The sequence below is a fragment of the Leptodactylus fuscus genome, chromosome 9 (assembly GCF_031893055.1).
Source record: "Leptodactylus fuscus isolate aLepFus1 chromosome 9, aLepFus1.hap2, whole genome shotgun sequence".
NCBI lineage: Eukaryota > Metazoa > Chordata > Amphibia > Anura > Leptodactylidae > Leptodactylus > Leptodactylus fuscus.
Genome location: NC_134273.1, coordinates 16857456 through 16875129, shown reverse-complemented (window position 1 = coordinate 16875129; position 17674 = coordinate 16857456). Strand labels below are relative to the sequence as shown.

At 49.4% G+C, this 17674-nt stretch overlaps 2 protein-coding genes across 2 annotated transcripts; both read right to left on the bottom strand.

Moving 5' to 3' along the window:
* Window positions 1–566: 566 nt before the first annotated feature.
* On the bottom strand, window positions 567–4275 carry C9H1orf52 (chromosome 9 C1orf52 homolog). The gene is made up of 3 exons (XM_075286308.1): window positions 3989–4275; window positions 1557–1761; window positions 567–1102 (listed from the first exon to the last, which is right to left on the bottom strand). Exons 1-3 carry the CDS (start codon window positions 4229–4231, stop codon window positions 1056–1058), a joined length of 495 nt encoding a protein of 164 aa, XP_075142409.1. The 5' UTR covers window positions 4232–4275; the 3' UTR covers window positions 567–1055.
* Window positions 4276–11291: 7016 nt separating this feature from the next.
* BCL10 (BCL10 immune signaling adaptor) lies at window positions 11292–17220 on the bottom strand. Its single transcript, XM_075287958.1, has 3 exons — window positions 16898–17220; window positions 15074–15362; window positions 11292–12048 (listed from the first exon to the last, which is right to left on the bottom strand). Exons 1-3 carry the CDS (start codon window positions 16943–16945, stop codon window positions 11699–11701), a joined length of 687 nt encoding a protein of 228 aa, XP_075144059.1. The 5' UTR covers window positions 16946–17220; the 3' UTR covers window positions 11292–11698.
* Between the last annotated feature and the right edge of the window lie 454 nt (window positions 17221–17674).

Below are 17674 nucleotides of genomic sequence, written 5' to 3'. Positions count from 1 at the left end.
TGTCACGTTTATTCTTCTTGCGACCTATTTGCTTCTCAGTCCCATTCAAGTGAATAGAGCGGAGTTGCAACTGCCATCCAATATACAGCCCTGTGCTTTGTATTCAGAGAAGAGGCTGCAGTGGTCACCTGAAAAATGTGGTCTCTTTAAAGGGTTGATCTGTGAAGGTCCTGGGTGTTGGACGCCGACAATATCATCCAGATGACCTCTCCTATATTTCAGGAAACCCCAGATTTTATTGCGGTTTTTTGAGTCAAAGCCAAGAATGGCTACAAAATAAATGGGAGATAGATATATATATATATATATATATATATATATATATATATATATATATATATAAATAAAGTTCTTATACTTCTCCCTTCTTCCCAATCCACTCCTGGCTTTGGCTCAAAAAACCACAACAAAATCTGCAACAAAAAAGCTGCATTTCCGCAACGTGGGGCCTCAGCCTTAGGGTGCAACGTTATTGTAAACTGTTTGCCAATAAAGGATATGATCTCATTCACTGCCGATATATAAAATGCTAATTCTAAGACAAAAGATAAGACGGTGAATGTATGAAAGGTAGATTTAATTCCAGTCTTCTATATACATAAAACAGGCTCTCTCTTACAATAACTTACATGGTTTGCACTCCTTTATAAAAGGTTTCTAACACAATGCAGACAAGTGGCAGAACCAAACTGCATTATTATCACTGGTTCATAAAGTAAAAACATGACGGGTATTGCTAGGCAGCGGCGGCCATTACGGCTTATTACATTCACCAAGACTAGCACCTTATACCACACCCAGGTCCTAAGACATAAGTACTGCAGCCAAGACATTGTGCTTAACACGAGCGAATACTGACACGTGAAAGATCTATACCAATGGTCTCCGGCTTGGAGCAAAACTACAGATCCTAGCATGTTAGAGTATGCTGGGAGTTGTAGTCTTGAAACAGGCCGGACATCACTGGTCTACACACTCAGCTATGGAGGTCGTCTGGTTAAGGGTGGCTGGAGGGAATCTTCTTATGGCCACCGTTATATCCGGTCCGCACCGCGTCACACTTTGCGCTTCTTAGCAGAAGACGGCTCCTCCTGTTCTTCCTCTGAAAGAAGAAAATGTTGTATTGAAAGGAATGGATCAAAAAAAGTCAGTGAAGCGACATTTTTAAACCCCTTCCCGACATACTAGTGCGGCAGATGCCGGGTGCATAGCCACCAGGTGTCTACTGTTTTATACAGTAGATACCCAGCGCTAATGCCCGCGGTCAGTGCCCACACTGATCGGGGGCATTTGCTGGGCTACTAAAATAGTATGGGTTCCCCTTTTCCATTAAGACACATAATACGTATATTCTTTGGCGACAGGACAGTTATGGTAACAGTGACCACTGGGCCCGCAGTCAGCCAGGTACCAGGCATGCTCCAGCTACAGCGCTAAACTCTGCACCACGTGTTGTGCGTGAATGGCGTACGGTCTTGCACAGGTTAAAGGAATTTCCCAGCTTTGAGCATTTCGCTGGAGGTTTGTTAGTAGCTCCGCTGTGTGCAGCCTCTTACCAGACACGGCGGCCTCTGCTTCCTCATCCGGCAGGAACTTTGCTTTGTTCGCTTGCTGGGGGGCGTCATCACCATTGTCTTGGTACATACTGGACCATTTTATTGCCATGTCGAGCTCCGGGGGAGGACCTTTCTTTTCTTCCACCTTGTAGGACTCTGGAGGAGGGACTGCATTAGTCTTCCACACTTTAAACTCTCGGGGCGGCTGTTCAGGAAGGAAACAGGAGATTTATTATAACCAGAGAGAGGCAAATGACATTTCATTGTGTCCTGATAACCTTGCCTAGAGAAGGCTGGAGCTCCATTGGAACCAGTTGTGACCAAGACTCCCCGTGAAACCATGGAGTAGGGCGGTAAATGCAAGCCAGCGCCGAATCCCCATGTTGTCTCAACCACGATCCAAAGTCCCCCATTCCTCACAATTATTTAAAGAGGTCTTTGAGCATTTTATAGTTGATGACCTATCATATATATTGAAGATCAGTGGAGGTTCAACACCTGGGCCCCCTGCTGATCAGCTGTTTACAGAGAATGCAGTGTATATTATATAGCTTCTGTGTTTGGTTTTGCAGCTCAGCCCCATTCACTTAAATGGGGCTGAGCTGCTCACAAGTCACATGACTGATGAACAAGACATCGCATGGCCTGTGAAACAGAAGCTAAAAGCAGCTGATCAGCAGGGGTCCTGGATGTCAGACCCCCACTGATCTTTGACTGATGGCTTACCTGTTCAAAATATCATTTTGAACACATATTTCCACCCTGACATTGAAGGGTCTGAGTTAAATTGGGAAATGCACAAATACACGTGCATGGGCCTCCCAATTGGCAACTGCAGCTCAGCCCCACTTACTTGAATGGATCAGTCCTCTACTTTGGATCACCACCGTTCAGAATAAGAAGGACCATTAGCGCTGCAGCCCCTTTATGCTCATGATCAGTGGGTGTCCCAGAGTCTTCGCATCGCTTTACAAGATGGGAACACCTTCTTACAGTATATTAGTGTCCTGTAGCCCGAGGGCCTCACTTGTTGCCATGTCCTAGGCTCAGACTAGAGGGGGGAATTTAGCAAGACTGGCTTCCTGTACGCTAGTCCTAATCATGAAGCCAGCTGGCGGGGCAATGCCCGAATTATTATAAGGCTCCCACCTCTAAATAATCCAGGTGCACACCCCTGTGCCAGGGTTGAGATCTATGCTAGTTAGGTATTGGCTTAGATTTCAGCTTTCTGGTGCGAGTTATAGTAAATGGTTTGGGCCATGGGGTCGCTGCTCTGGGACAACATTGTTTCTGTCCTGCCCATTTTTTGTAAAAAGTTGTGAGCAAGGCGCAGAAGGAACAAGGTGCAAAAATGGGCCACAATCCCATCGCTCTATGTCAGACACACATGCAGCCTCCGCGTGGGGAAACCAGTTTTTTTCGACCGGACACAAAGTCCTGTGTCCGGCCAAAAAAAATGGCTTAAATGAATGGGTTTTAGAGGTAACCGCTGGATATCTCTCCCCTATGCAGGGCTGAATGCCTCCCAAACTTGCACAAGTGCAGGATGTCACTGCCCCCAATAGTCGCTCAGGCCGTGCAGTGTATGTGCAATGTATCTACTGACTAGAATCCATTCAGACTTCTATGCTGGGGAGTTAAATCCGGCAACACTCTCATCGTCCTTACAAGGCTCATCGAGAAAGAAGATTATCTGATTAACCCCGTCTGCGGCTATATAAGCTTCTTTATGGTGGACGGCTCAGCGTCATACGGAGTCACCAGTCTGTAGGTTGAAGACCCCTGGTCTGTATTATAATAGACCCTTGCCATATGACAAACACTCAGGATTAAAGGGGATGTCCAGAGACTTTATTTAACTTACTTTGGCCTGTGGTTTGTTCATGCAGGACTTGGGGGGTCCGGACTGGTTCTGATCCTAGGTCATGTGATCAGAACCAGCCCCCGTCCTCAGGTTGCTCCACCTCTTCTCCCATTTGGACAGGTATTCACCTGTGTTATAGTAACAGGCAGGGCTACTGGTGTAAGTGAAACAACCTGGGGTACGTTCTGATCACATGACCCAGACCGAAACCGTCAGACCCTTTAAGTCTATGCTGTGCCACCATACTCAGGATGGGAGGGGGGTGTTGGGGTGATGCCATATTCAGATGCCATCACGTTATACGGAGTACTCCTTTAAAACCTCCACATACCCAATGCCGTTCACAGCTGGGAGTTCGTTACATTTGCAGGTCCTGGGCTCCAAGCTGATACATATTACTGGCACTGATACATTGTAGCAAACACAAGAGCTTAATGCTGACTGCACTGCCTGGATGCAATTGTAGCAAATCCTCAGCTGAAAATAAGGCTCCCCTTGTGACCACGCCCCCTCCCCAGTCTTTGGGGGTCCCCCTGCAGCGCCCCCTCCTGCCCCCGGCCGTCATTACCTCCTCCGGTGCCCGCACCACGCGCTTCTCCCAGTCGATAACATTGGTGGTCGGGGCGCTGAGGAAGGAGGGCCGGCTCACCGTCTGGAAGAGCTCGTCCGGCCCCGGCAGCTTCTGGGCGGAGAGCGGCCTCTTCACCGCCGTCTTCACCTTCTTCTCCTCGGCCTCCTCATCGCTACTGTCCGAGCTGGAGCTGCCATAAGCGGCGAAGTAACTGAGAGGATCCTTGTCGTCCTCCGCCATGGTGCAGCGTCTAATCCGCTCCCGGGAAACAGCCACTTCCGGGTGGGGGGGACACGAGAGAGCTGAGAGGAGCTGCGGTGAGGTGATGGCGGCTCCTGAGGGAAAAGGCGCCAAATAGTCCTCAGGGGGGATGTAGATAATGTGCAGAGAAACTCGGGCCACAGTGCGGAGGAGTGACTCCATAATCTGTACGGGGCAGAGAGTGACCCCATAATCTATGCAGGGCAGGGAGTGACCCCATAATCTGTACAGGACAGGGAGTGACCCCATAATCTGTGCCGGGCAGGGAGTGACCCCATAATCTGTGCAGGGCAGAGAGTGACCCCATAATCTGTACGGGGCAGAGAGTGACCCCATAATCTATGCAGGGCAGGGAGTGACCCCATAATCTGTACAGGACAGGGAGTGACCCCATAATCTGTGCAGGGCAGGGAGTGACCCCATAATCTGTGCAGGGCAGAGAGTGACCCCATAATCTGTACGGGGCAGAGAGTGACCCCATAATCTGTACGGGGCAGAGAGTGACCCCATAATCTATGCAGGGCAGGGAGTGACCCCATAATCTGTACAGGACAGGGAGTGACCCCATAATCTGTACAGGACAGGGAGTGACCCCATAATCTGTGCAGGGCAGGGAGTGACCCCATAATCTGTACAGGACAGGGAGTGACCCCATAATCTGTGCAGGACAGGGAGTGACCCCATAATCCGGGCAGGGAGTGACCCCATAATCTTTACAGGGCAGAGAGTAACCCCATAATCTGTGCAGGGCAGGGAGTGACCCCATAATCTATGCAGGACAGAGAGTGACCCCATAATCTGTACAGGACAGGGAGTGACCCCATAATCTGGGCAGGGAGTGACCCCATAATCTGTGCAGGACAGGGAGTGACCCCATAATCTGTGCAGGACAGGGAGTGACCCCATAATCTGTGCAGGGAAAGGAGTGACCCCATAATCCGGGCAGGGAGTGACCCCATAATCTTTACAGGGCAGAGAGTAACCCCATAATCTGTGCAGGGCAGGGAGTGACCCCATAATCTGTGCCGGACAGGGAGTGACCCCATAATCTGTGAAGGGCAGAGAGTGACCCCATAATCTGTGCAGGGCAGAGAGTGACCCCATAATCTGTACAGGACAGGGAGTGACCCCATAATCTGTGCAGGGCAGGGAGTGACCCCATAATCTGTACAGGGCAAAGAGTGACCCCATAATCTGTACAGGGCAAAGAGTGACCCCATAATCTGTACAGGGCAGAGAGTGACCCCATAATCTGTGCAGGGCAGAGAGTGACCCCATAATCTGTGCAGGGCAGGAAGTGACCCCATAATCTGTGAAGGGCAGAGAGTGACCCTATAATCTGTACAGGACAGGGAGTGACCCCATAATCTGGGCAGGGCAGGGAGTGACCCCATAATCTGTACAGGGCAGAGAGTGACCCCATAATCTGTGCCGGACAGGGAGTGACCCCATAATCTGTGAAGGGCAGAGAGTGGCCCCATAATCTGTGCAGGGCAGAGAGTGATCCCATAATCTGTACAGGACAGGGAGTGACCCCATAATCTTTACAGGGCAGAGAGTAACCCCATAATCTGTGCAGGGCAGGGAGTGAGCCCATAATCTGTGCAGGGCAGGGAGTGACCCCATAATCTGTGCCGGACAGAGAGTGACCCCATAATCTGTGAAGGGCAGAGAGTGACCCCATAATCTGTGCAGGGCAGAGAGTGACCCCATAATCTGTACAGGACAGGGAGTGACCCCATAACCTGGCAGGGCAGGGAGTGACCCCATAATCTGTACAGGGCAAAGAGTGACCCCATAATCTGTACAGGGCAGAGAGTGACCCCATAATCTGTGCAGGGCAGAGAGTGACCCCATAATCTTTGCAGGGCAGGGAGTGACCCCATAATCTGTGCCGGGCAGGTAGTGACCCCATAATCTGTGCCGGGCAGGGAGTGACCCCATAATCTGTGAAGGGCAGAGAGTGACCCCATAATCTGTACAGGACAGGGAGTGACCCCATAATCTGGGCAGGGCAGGGAGTGACCCCATAATCTGTACAGGGCAGAGAGTGACCCCATAATCTGTGCAGGGCAGAGAGTGACCCCATAATCTGTACAGGACAGGGAGTGACCCCATAATCTGTGCAGGGCAGGGAGTGACCCCATAATCTGTACAGGGCAAAGAGTGACCCCATAATCTGTACAGGGCAGAGAGTGACCCCATAATCTGTGCAGGGCAGAGAGTGACCCCATAATCTGTGCAGGGCAGGGAGTGACCCCATAATCTGTGCCGGGCAGGGAGTGACCCCATAATCTGTGCCGGGCAGGGAGTGACCCCATAATCTGTGCAGGGCAGGGAGTGACCCCATAATCTTTACAGGGCAGAGAGTAACCCCATAATCTGTGCAGGGCAGGGAGTGAGCCCATAATCTGTGCAGGGCAGGGAGTGACCCCATAATCTGTGCCGGGCAGAGAGTGACCCCATAATCTGTGAAGGGCAGAGAGTGACCCCATAATCTGTGCCGGGCAGAGAGTGACCCCATAATCTGTACAGGACACGGAGTGACCCCATAACCTGGCAGGGCAGGGAGTGACCCCATAATCTGTACAGGGCAAAGAGTGACCCCATAATCTGTACAGGGCAGACAGTGACCCCATAATCTGTGCAGGGCAGAGAGTGACCCCATAATCTTTGCAGGGCAGGGAGTGACCCCATAATCTGTGCCGGGCAGGTAGTGACCCCATAATCTGTGCCGGGCAGGGAGTGACCCCATAATCTGTGAAGGGCAGAGAGTGACCCCATAATCTGTACAGGACAGGGAGTGACCCCATAATCTGTGCAGGGCAGGGAGTGACCCCATAATCTGTACAGGGCAGAGAGTGACCCCATAATCTGTACAGGGCAGAGAGTGACCCCATAATCTGTGCAGGGCAGAGAGTGACCCCATAATCTGTGCAGGGCAGGGAGTGACCCCATAATCTGTGCAGGGCAGAGAGTGACCCCATAATCTGTACAGGGCAGAGAGTGACCCCATAATCTGTGCAGGGCAGGGAGTGACCCCATAATCCGAGCAGGGAGTGACCCCATAATCTTTACAGGGCAGAGAGTAACCCCATAATCTGTGCAGGGCAGGGAGTGACCCCATAATCTGCAGGGCAGGGAGTGACCCCATAATCTGTGCAGGGCAGGGAGTGACCCCATAATCTGTGCCGGGCAGGGAGTGACCCCATAATCTGTGCCGGGCAGGGAGTGACCCCATAATCTGTGCCGGGCAGGGAGTGACCCCATAATCTGTGTAGGGCAGGGAGTGACCCCATAATCTGTGTAGGGCAGGGAGTGACCCCATAATCTGTGCAGGGAGTGACCCCATAATCTGTGAAGGGCAGAGAGTGACCCCATAATCTGTGCAGGGCAGGGAGTGACCCCATAATCTGTGCAGGGCAGGGAGTGACCCCATAATCTGTGCAGGGCAGGGAGTGACCCCATAATCTGTGCAGGGCAGGGAGTGACCCCATAATCTGTGCAGGGCAGGGAGTGACCCCATAATCTGTACAGGGCACAGAGTAACCCCATAATCTGTACAGGGCAGAGAGGGACCCCATAATCCATGCAGGGCAGATAGTGACCCCATAATCCGTACAGGGCAGAGAGTGACCCCATAATCTGTGCAGGGCAGAGAGTGACCCCATAATCTGTGCAGGGCAGAGAGTGAGTCCATAATCTGGGCAGGGAGTGGCCCCATAATCTGTGCAGGGCAGGGAGTGACCCCATAATCTGTGCAGGGAGTGGCCCCATAATCTGTGCAGGGCAGGGAGTGACCCCATAATCTGTACAGGGCAGGGAGTGGGCCCATAATCTGTGCAGGGCAGAGAGTAACCCCATAATCTGTACAGGGCAGAGAGTGACTCCATAATCTGGGGCAGAGAGTGACCCCATAATCTGTACAGGGCAGGGAGTGACCCTATAATCCGTGCCGAACAGAGAGTGACCCCATAATCCGTGCCGGACAGAGAGTAACCCCATAATCTGTTCAGGGCAGAGAGTGACCCCATAATCTGTGCAGGACAGGGAGTGACCCCATAATCTGTACAGGGCAGGGAGTGACCCCATAATCTGTGCAGGGCAGAGAGTGACCCCATAATCTGTGCAGGACAGGGAGTGACCCCATAATCTGTACAGGGCAGGGAGTGACCCCATAACCTGTGTGGGGCAGAGAGTGACCCCATAATCCATACTGGACTGAGAGTGACCCCATAATCTGTGCCGGACAGAGAGTGACCCCATAATCCGTGCTGAGCAGAGAGTGACCCCATAATCTGTGCCAGACAGAGAGTGACCCCATAATCTGCCGGGACAGAGAGTAACCCCCATAATTTGTGGTGGACAGAAAGTAACCCCCATAAACATAGCAAAACAGACGATCCCTCCCACAAATAGTGCCAGGAATAGAGCGCCCCCATGAGTAGAGAGTGCTAAAATAAACAGGAACAGAAAGAGAGAGTGTCTCCATAAACAGTGTCAGGTAGAGAAAGCTCCATAAATATGGAACCATCAATAGTGACCGACAGAGTGGCCCCATTAGCAGTGCCAGCCAGAGTGCGCCCCACAAAGAATTCCAGCTAAATAGCACCCCTAAAATCAGTGATATTGTGCCAGCCAGAGGGCGCCACTATTACTATATGTCTACGAGTGATCCCATAGATTGCCAGGCCGAGAGTGCGCTTACTAACAGTGCCAAAGTCCTCCCAAAATTAGTGCTTGGCAAGACAGACAAGTAGGAGGTAAACAAATCTGTACCCCTACATGTCCCAGAGACAGATACAAGGCTCAGCACTCCGCCATCTAGCAGATAAGTGGAAGAAAAATAACCAAGGGGACTATGGCAACTATTCCTGTCACTAGTCTATGTGTCTACACAATGGACTAAATGATGGTTTCCTTTCATATACAGGACTGATCAGTGTTGCGGCCACTCTCTCATGACTAGTGGGGGTCACATCCTGAGAATAAAGGAGTTGCACCAATCCACCCCACCCATAGGATAGGATAGGTTATCAGTAAGCGATCTATAGGGTTGAACACCCGGACCTGCACAGATCAGCTGTTACAGCACTGGACAGGGTACGCATGCAGGCTGCACCTATTCACATCCACTATATAGTGGTGGTTCCGGGGAGTTGCGGCACCGCTTCTATTACTGGAATAGGAATACCCTGTGCTCGCTGTCCATCCATTGCATCATCTTGTGGTGTCCGGAGGCTGCTAGAGCAGTTGATCAGTGCAGGGTCCGGGTGTTAGACCCCACTGGTCTGATGTGGATAAAGTATCAGTATCCATTATATCTAGGTCTTGGACAATCCCTTTAAGACAGTAAAAATCTCAGTAGGTGTTATGATCTTCTACATACATATGTGCACTTGGTCAAGTATGCATGTGTTTTCACTGGAGTGCAAGGAATTACACAAGGAATTGGACATGGTGAAATACAACAACCCAATTCCTTTTCCCCCTGATATCTGCATCTGATGACATCTCACGTCTTGTTTCTGTCTCCTTCCCTCTTGCAGGCGTGAGCCGTCATCTTCGGTTAGACTTGGGCTACACAGCGATTTTATCAACTGCGGTCACGTGACCAAAGATGGTGGTGTCGCCCTGGGACTCCTCACTCAGGTTAGTACCACGAGCCTTCACGAACATGGAGCTGTGTCGTGTGTTACTCCTTCTGCTGTCTGTAGGCTAGCAACTAGTGGGGCAGATGTGAGAGAGGAAGCCATGACATGTGGGATCCTAGGTTTGTAATTACTATATGGAGTCGCCTAGGTCTCCATAGGTGCTGCATACACAAAGCGATAGGTAGGTTTGCAAAATGAACTTTGCACACAAGTAAAATAAGAGGTGCACAGTAAGGTCGAGCAATCGGGATCGGGAAAGATCGGATCGCGATCAAGCAAATTTCATGATCGGGATCGGCTGGAAAATGATCGGAAATCGGATTTTAAAATCGATCCTGAAATCTCAAGATCGGCTCAACCCCAGTGTACAGTCATCACTCCCTTCCATCTGACCACTGTATTTTCTAAGGCCCCATATACATGACCATAGGGTTTTTTTCTGTATAGTATCCCGAATAATAACAGATAGTATACCACCCATTTATTTGTATGGTCCCAAGTACAGTATTGTATTGTATATGGATTATTTGGGGGTCTCCCGACTCTCTCCTGATGTCATGGTAGATAAGAATCAGTTAAAGAACGCCTTTCATGTCTTCGGAGATGGGCGGTATTATATATTATATACTGCTAGAAAGCTGACAGCTGATCAGCTTTGCCAGTATATCCCCAGGTGCCAGAGATATCAATGACATGAGTTATGGCACCGCTATCCCTTCACTGTCAGAAGGGCAGGCCTTACGACCTAGCATCATCTCTGGGCATTGAGGAATGCCCCTAGTGGTACTCCTCCATAGCCTTGTACAAGTGGGGGACCTCCTTACCCCCCAATGATGACGCTAGGATGTAAGGCCCGCTCTACTGACAGTGGAGGGATATCAGTGCCAAAACTATCCGCACCAATATGTCTATTCCCTGTGCACTTACCTCTCATCTTAAAACAGATGAGCTGCACCCCTTGGAGTGTGGCCACTATTCACCTCTTCCTATTATGAACACATAATACAAGCTATTCCATATCCACAGGAAAGGAGATAACTATGTCATTGTGGGGATCCGACCACCAATCCTGAGAACAGGGGTCCTGTGTGCCCTCTATAAGTGGAACAACATGTTATGCCATAAAGGAGAATGGAGCGGCAGTGTACATGCACACCCGGCTGCTCCATTCATACAGGGTATGCAGGACCCCTGTTCTCATGATCGGTCAGGGCCGGTGAGATAGCAAATGCCTTTCTTGTGGGTGGGGGATTATATGTACTTGCCAGAATACCCACATCTTTAGGGTATGAATACCTGTCTACAGGGCGTTTCGGTGTGAGAGAGAGTCTTGATCTCACCTATCATAGACCCTGATAGTCCGCCATCTTGTTTTGACACAGAACTACAGACAATAGAACATTTTATTTTGCCATTCTCTTCTGGGTCTCAATCCAAGACGTTTTCTATCAGCACATGTTTAATATCTTTACTATGACCATCGCAGCATTGATCTACCACCTGTAGGGTCCCATAGTTGTGAGCTACAGTGAATACGGTCGGGTGGGGGTATACAGCACCAGGCCAATTAGTGGTCCCATAGTAGCATTAGCTTCTGACGCTATATGAGGTTTCCTCTATACCACCTCTACATTCGGTGCAACCCCAAGCGTGCAAAGCTTTGTATTCCATCCGAGAATCCATTCCCAAAAATATGTCTTTACTGTATTTTGTTCTACAAATTTCCAAAATTCCACTGCCAGAACATGAATCCAACGCTACATGATGATAGAAGGGCAGAGGGTTTGTGATATCACGGATTAGAAGGAGAACTGGACCTCAGAGGAAGAAACTGGTTATCCATGGCCGAGCATGCACACGACTCCTCAGGCCCCGCTGTTAGGATGATGGGAAGTGGCGGAGCTCCCTGCTCTCCTGGTTTGGGGAACTTGTTGGAGAAGTTTGAGCTTTGTTTGCTGTTCTTTGATTTGTTCTCTATGGTCGATGAACTTCTCAGCGTCATGGAGGAGCTGAAGTAATGCGGGAGACTGGGCTCGCCTTCAGGGTGGTAGAGAACTGTGGATTCCATTTGGGGCGACACCAATTTTTCATCTGTCGTACTTAGTCCATTGGATGTTGTCAGTGACGAATCCAAATAGTAATCTATAAAAAGAATACAGTCATAACAGTGTTGTGGCGTATACAGGGCTGAGGGATTAAAGGGATATTACCATATTGTAGGGTAGTCTCTCTTTAGGAACACCAATATTGAAAATGATATAGCCTTGTACTGTCGGGGTATAAGGATGATACTAGGCTGTAAGGCCCACCCTTATGACTGTGGAGAGATATCTGTGCCGAAACTAATGGCACCGATATCTCCAGCGTTCAGGGAAAGCCGACAGTACCCTGAATTGGGCACACTAACAGCTTTCTAGCAGTATATAATATTGCGGGTGTTAGAGGACATGAAAGGTTCTCTTTAAAAAGTTGATAATATGCTTTAGAAAAATGAATAAAAACGTAAGGTCACAAAGTGTAGGACAGTGGTGTAACTAGGAATGGCGGGGCCCTGTGGCAAACTTTTGCCATGCCCCCCCTGACCAATGCCGAAGACCTCGACCGATGGACCCCCTGCATTCCTGTGTGCTTTATTGTGTCCCATAGTGGCCCCAGTACACAGTATTATATCCCTTAGTGGCCCCTACACACAGTATTATGCCCCATAGTGGCCCCTGCACACAGTATTATGTCCCCATAGTGGCCCCTGCACACAGTATTACTCCCCATAGTGGCCCCTGCACACAGTATTACTCCCCATAGTGGCCCCTGCACACAGTATTATGTCCCTTAGTGGCCCCTACACACAGTATTATGCCCCATAGTGGCCCCTGCGCACAATATTATGCCCCATAGTGGCCCCTGCACACAGTATTATGCCCCATAGTGGCCCCTGCACACAGTATTATGTCCCCATAGTGGCCCCTGCACACAGTATTATGCCCCATAGTGGCCCCTGCACACAGTATTATGTCCCTTAGTGGCCCCTGCACACAGTATTATGTCCCTTAGTGGCCCCTGCACACAGTATTATGTCCCTTAGTGGCCCCTGCACACAGTATTATGCCCCATAGTGGCCCCTGCACACAGTATTATGTCCCCATAGTGGCCCCTGCACACAGTATTATGTCCCCATAGTGGCCCCTGAACACAGTATTATACCCCACTGTGGACACCCATGAATAATTATTATCTGAAAAGACCCCAGAGTATAATAATCGGAGATCCAAGGGGGATAAATACATAAAAAAACACTGTTACTTACCTATCCCTGGCTCTGCTACACTCCTCGGTGGTGTCAGACATCTTCAATGACATCCGGGATGTCACATGACCCGGGGCGCAGGCCCCAGTCAGGGACGTCACACAACTAGGCCCGAAGCCTGTCTGGAGCACGGAGAGGTAAGTAACAGTGTTTTTATTTTTTCTTACCTCTTCCCAGCCTCTGATCATTATACTTGGGGATCTGAAAAGACCCCCCGAGTATAATAATAGTCTTTGTGGAGCCCATGGCATCACTTACCAAACCCGGCCCCTGCCAGGATCGCTAAGCAAATAGGGCTATAGAGTAGCTCCAGCCAGTAACGGCCTATTAAGAAAAAAAAATGTAGCGGCTGTCGCCGGCCCCCTAATGTCCCGGGCCCTGTGGCAGCTGCTACCTCTGCTTCCCCGGTAGTTACACCCCTGTTGTACGGTATAAGTGCAAGAAGAAACAATCCAAAATCTTGTATTGTTGCAATAGTAATCCCTACCAGGAATCTGTCAGTGAATTTAAGAAAACACTGGCAGACTAGACCGACAGATGTCATGCCAGGGAGCCCACCACACCCCATGTACGTCTCACTGACAAGGCTTTGCCCAGGGGTGTCTGGCAACAGCTATTCCCCCTCCCTTTTGTAAACTCATGCACGACCAAGAGTGCATGTGTATGGAGGGCTGCAGAGGAGTAACTGTTGGCAGAAGGAGCTTTTGTCCGATTTCTATCTAAGTTCCCTTACTGACAAGCAGGGAATAAGTTGCAGGTTGGTGGGAGCCCAATAGATCATGAGAACAGGGGCTCCTTGTACCCCAAGTGGAATGACAGGAGCACTGCCACGTCATTCATTTACCAGATTTCAGCGCTCAGCTATCTCCTATAAATGAATGGTGTGCAGCACACCCGCACGACTGCTACTCTGATCAGTGAGGGTACAAGGCACCCCCATGTGTGGGATCGGGGGTTAAAGGACAAACCCCTTTCAGCTGGCCAAGAAGACTTGTCATTGACTTTTTTTTTAAAGGGGCTCTATCAGCAAAATCATGCTGATAGAGCCCCACATATGAGTGAATAGCCTTTAAAAAGGCTATTCAGGCACCGTAAAAGTTATATTAAACTACCCCCCCGTTTTAAAATAATAACCTAAAAAAGAATGTTCTCTACTTACGCATCGTGCACGCTGGGTGGGCATTCAGGGTGTGTCTTCTTCTTCCTCCACGCCTCTTCTTCCTCCGATGTCCTCGGGTCCCGTCCTCCTCCGGCGCTCGCGAGCGGACACTGATATAAAAAAGTGGCCTGGGCGCATGCGCAGTAGCATACGGCTACTGCGCAGGTGCCCAGGCCATTTTTTTATATCAGTGTCCGCTCGTGAGCGCCGGAGGAGGACGGGACCGGAGGACATCGGAGGAAGAAGAGGCGTGGATGAAGAAGACGGCGCACCCTGAATGCCCGCCCAGCGTGCACGATGCGTAAGTAGATCACATTCTTTTTTAGGGTTTTATTTTAAAACGGGGGGGAAGGGGGGGGTAGTTTAATATTACATTTACGGTGCCTGAATAGGCTATTCACGCATATGTGGGGCTCTATCAGCATGATTTTGCTTATAGAGCCCCTTTAATGTAGATTGTGAGCCCCATATAGGGATCACAATGTACATTTTTTCCTATCAGTATGTCTTTGTAGAATGGGAGGAAATCCACGCAAACACGGGGAGAACATACAAACTCCCTGTAGATGTTGCTCCTGGCGGGATTAGAACCCAGGACTCCAGCGCTGCAAGGCTGCAGTGGTAACCACTGTGTAGCTCTTGGCTTGTCATTGACTTGTCAATATGGGGAGGCTCAAATTCCCATTGGTCTGGGACGGACTTACCTTTGAAAGATTCCAGCCGAGAGTTTTTCACTCGTAGGACCTCATCGGTGATCTTCTCTATAAGAAAGTCCTGTGTTCTTTGTTGTCTGATGGACTCGATCAGGGCATCGAGCCCCTTAGGATGTTTGGCTAATCGATCCAGCATTTCTCCAGCTCTTTTCCGACTTGTGGTTTGGCACAAAATTTCCTCGGTGTCATCTTTGTTCAGTATCATTTTCGAGCGAAGATAATCAAAGTGTCTTTCTGCAATCAGCTTTTCACATAAATAGGGTCGTAAACCTTCAATGGCCTGCAAGAGACAAGTGATAAAATGGAAGGGGGTGCGTTATTGGACACTAAGGCTCTGTTCACATGACAATAAAGAACAGCTGTCCCATAGCTATCTTCAGAGCAATGATTGTCCACGGACCATGTGTATAATCCAACGAAAAATAGGATATGTCCTGTATTTCATGGATCACTCATAGACTGAAGGGACCTGTGGAACTTTTGGAAAATCAGCCTTAAAAAATGAACATGAGAATATTTCCCCCTCCCTCCGACATTCACACTCAACTTTTCGCCTCTTGCAGCAGCACAGCAGCATAGCCTTGAGAACAAGGGATCAGGCATGCTAAAAATCCAACATGCCCAATCTTTATTTCTCCCAACATCTGGGGAACTTCAGGACTGTCTTATACAGATTAGATAGTTGACTGGTTCCACCCAGATTGCAGATTTGTCCAGGGTTCTCGAGCGTCTACGGCCACCCTAATTGTGTCCTACTTATGGCCGCGGGGCTGTTTTTTTTTTTGTCCTCCATCCCAGGCCTTGAAGACGTGTCAGCAGAGGTCACATGACTTTCTATAATGACTTTGTATAGGACTTCGTTTTCTGTGCCTATCCCATTGGATGTTGAACGTAATATCATTGTATGGATGGAGCCGGGTTGGCAGTGTATGGACACCGCACAGCTATGATGCCATATAGCTACTTTATTGCTGAAGTCTTCAGGCCCCGGTCTACTATATCAGCAATACAAGCCATTGGTCCAGCTTTACAACGAACCCTAAGATCTCACGTGGTCGTCTTTGCTAGTGGGGTCCGTTGCTTTACAACCCACTGTGTCTGGCAAAACGAAAGACGTGAAAGGTGGCACTTATGGCGGCAACTAATCCATCCCTTATACATAAGATAGGCTGACCATGGACAGGGATGACTGAGACGTAAAGGGGTCGTTGAATTCTAAGTTTAAGGGCTTGTCTTCTGGATACATAATACTGTGTAATAGCTTAAGAAGCCACCGCCATGCTTCAGCCATCGCAGTCCCTCCAGTGCCATTGGGTGCAATGTAAACCAAAAACATGGTGTTCCTAGATTCCAAAAATGCCTGTTTCCTCAGCCCAGATTCAGATATTAAAGATATAGGGAAGCGATGGATATCCTGTATCTGTGCCTGTGTTGAGTCTTTCAGTGCCTGCGCAGTCGGAGGCACGACCGCCATCTTGGAAAACTCTGGACACTGGGAAGGGGGTCCTTGTCTCTCCCCCCTAAGGTAAGACCTGAGGCAAGGTAATGGTGTCGTCGGCTATTACACATAGGTGCATAAGATATCCAGATATTTTAGTATTGTAACAAGAGGATCAGATCCCTTAAGAAAACAGGCTGGTCTGTACGTTAGATCTGACAGAACAATACGGACATATGAAGGTGTGACTGAGTTTCCTACAGCTTCCTTCTCCTCACAATGTGCCCCCCCCCCCATATCTGATTCATGACGAAAGCCTCCCCAGACAGATCAGACCCCTGTGTCATCCCTTCATGACCACGTCTCCTCGTACTTACGTCTTTCTTAATATCTGCCATGATATCTTCATTCAGTAGGGGAGTCATCTTGGATACACCTGAAGGCCACCACCCCCAGCCTGTGACGTGTCTATAGCGCGTGGTACAGTGCAACCATTAAGATGCGGAACTATTTTTTTTTTTGCCCGGGTTCGTTTGCAGACTTTTATGTAGAAACTTGTAGTGTTTCCTGTTACAAGGGTGCGAATCTCCACCAGCAGGTTACCGTGCGCTTCCTGCCTGCAAGGTTATGGATGACATGTCACCCAGCTCTTCCTCATTGCTCTGCTCTGACGTGCTCGCTCGCATTTCCTGGATTCCTCGGCCACTGATCTGACCGGTTACTGTTTCTTTAAAACTGAAACCTGAAAAATCTGGAATGCCTCAAGAGCCGTATAAGTCTGTGTTTACATGTTCAGGTTTTTGCATGCAGTTTTTGAAGCAAAGCTCAGGTGTGTATTATAAAGTATAAAGGACGGGCGCTCCTCCTCCACTCCAAAACCATGAATGTGTAAATGCGCCCTAAAGCCTGATACACGCACCTGTATAGTAAGAGACATTCATTCTGTATAGTGCAAAAACCAAAACACAAAAAAGTTGTCCGACTGGCGTATGCAGATCTTCTTGTAGTACCACAGTCGGCCACAACAATGCAGTGGCACACAGAAGAAAATCCAGTTGGTCAAAGCATAGTCTTGTTCAAGTGAAATCCGGCACTCGCCGGAGGTATATCTATCATCAGTGGCGTAACTAGGAAAGGCGGGGCCCCATGGCAAA

Bases quoted from the DNA above. Each gene is read 5' to 3' on its own strand.
- C9H1orf52 (XM_075286308.1), bottom strand. From the start codon at position 4,231: ATGGCGGAGGACGACAAGGATCCTCTCAGTTACTTCGCCGCTTATGGC. The intron at 1,762-3,988 runs GTAATGACGGCC...CTTCCTGAACAG, and splicing joins TGGTGCGGGCACCGGAGGAG to CCGCCCCGAGAGTTTAAAGT. The intron at 1,103-1,556 runs GTAAGAGGCTGC...TTCTTCTTTCAG, and splicing joins AGCAGAGGCCGCCGTGTCTG to AGGAAGAACAGGAGGAGCCG.
- BCL10 (XM_075287958.1), bottom strand. From the start codon at position 16,945: ATGACTCCCCTACTGAATGAAGATATCATGGCAGATATTAAGAAAGAC. The intron at 15,363-16,897 runs GTAAGTACGAGG...TGTCTCTTGCAG, and splicing joins TGGCAGATATTAAGAAAGAC to GCCATTGAAGGTTTACGACC. The intron at 12,049-15,073 runs GTAAGTCCGTCC...TTCTTTTTATAG, and splicing joins TCGGCTGGAATCTTTCAAAG to ATTACTATTTGGATTCGTCA.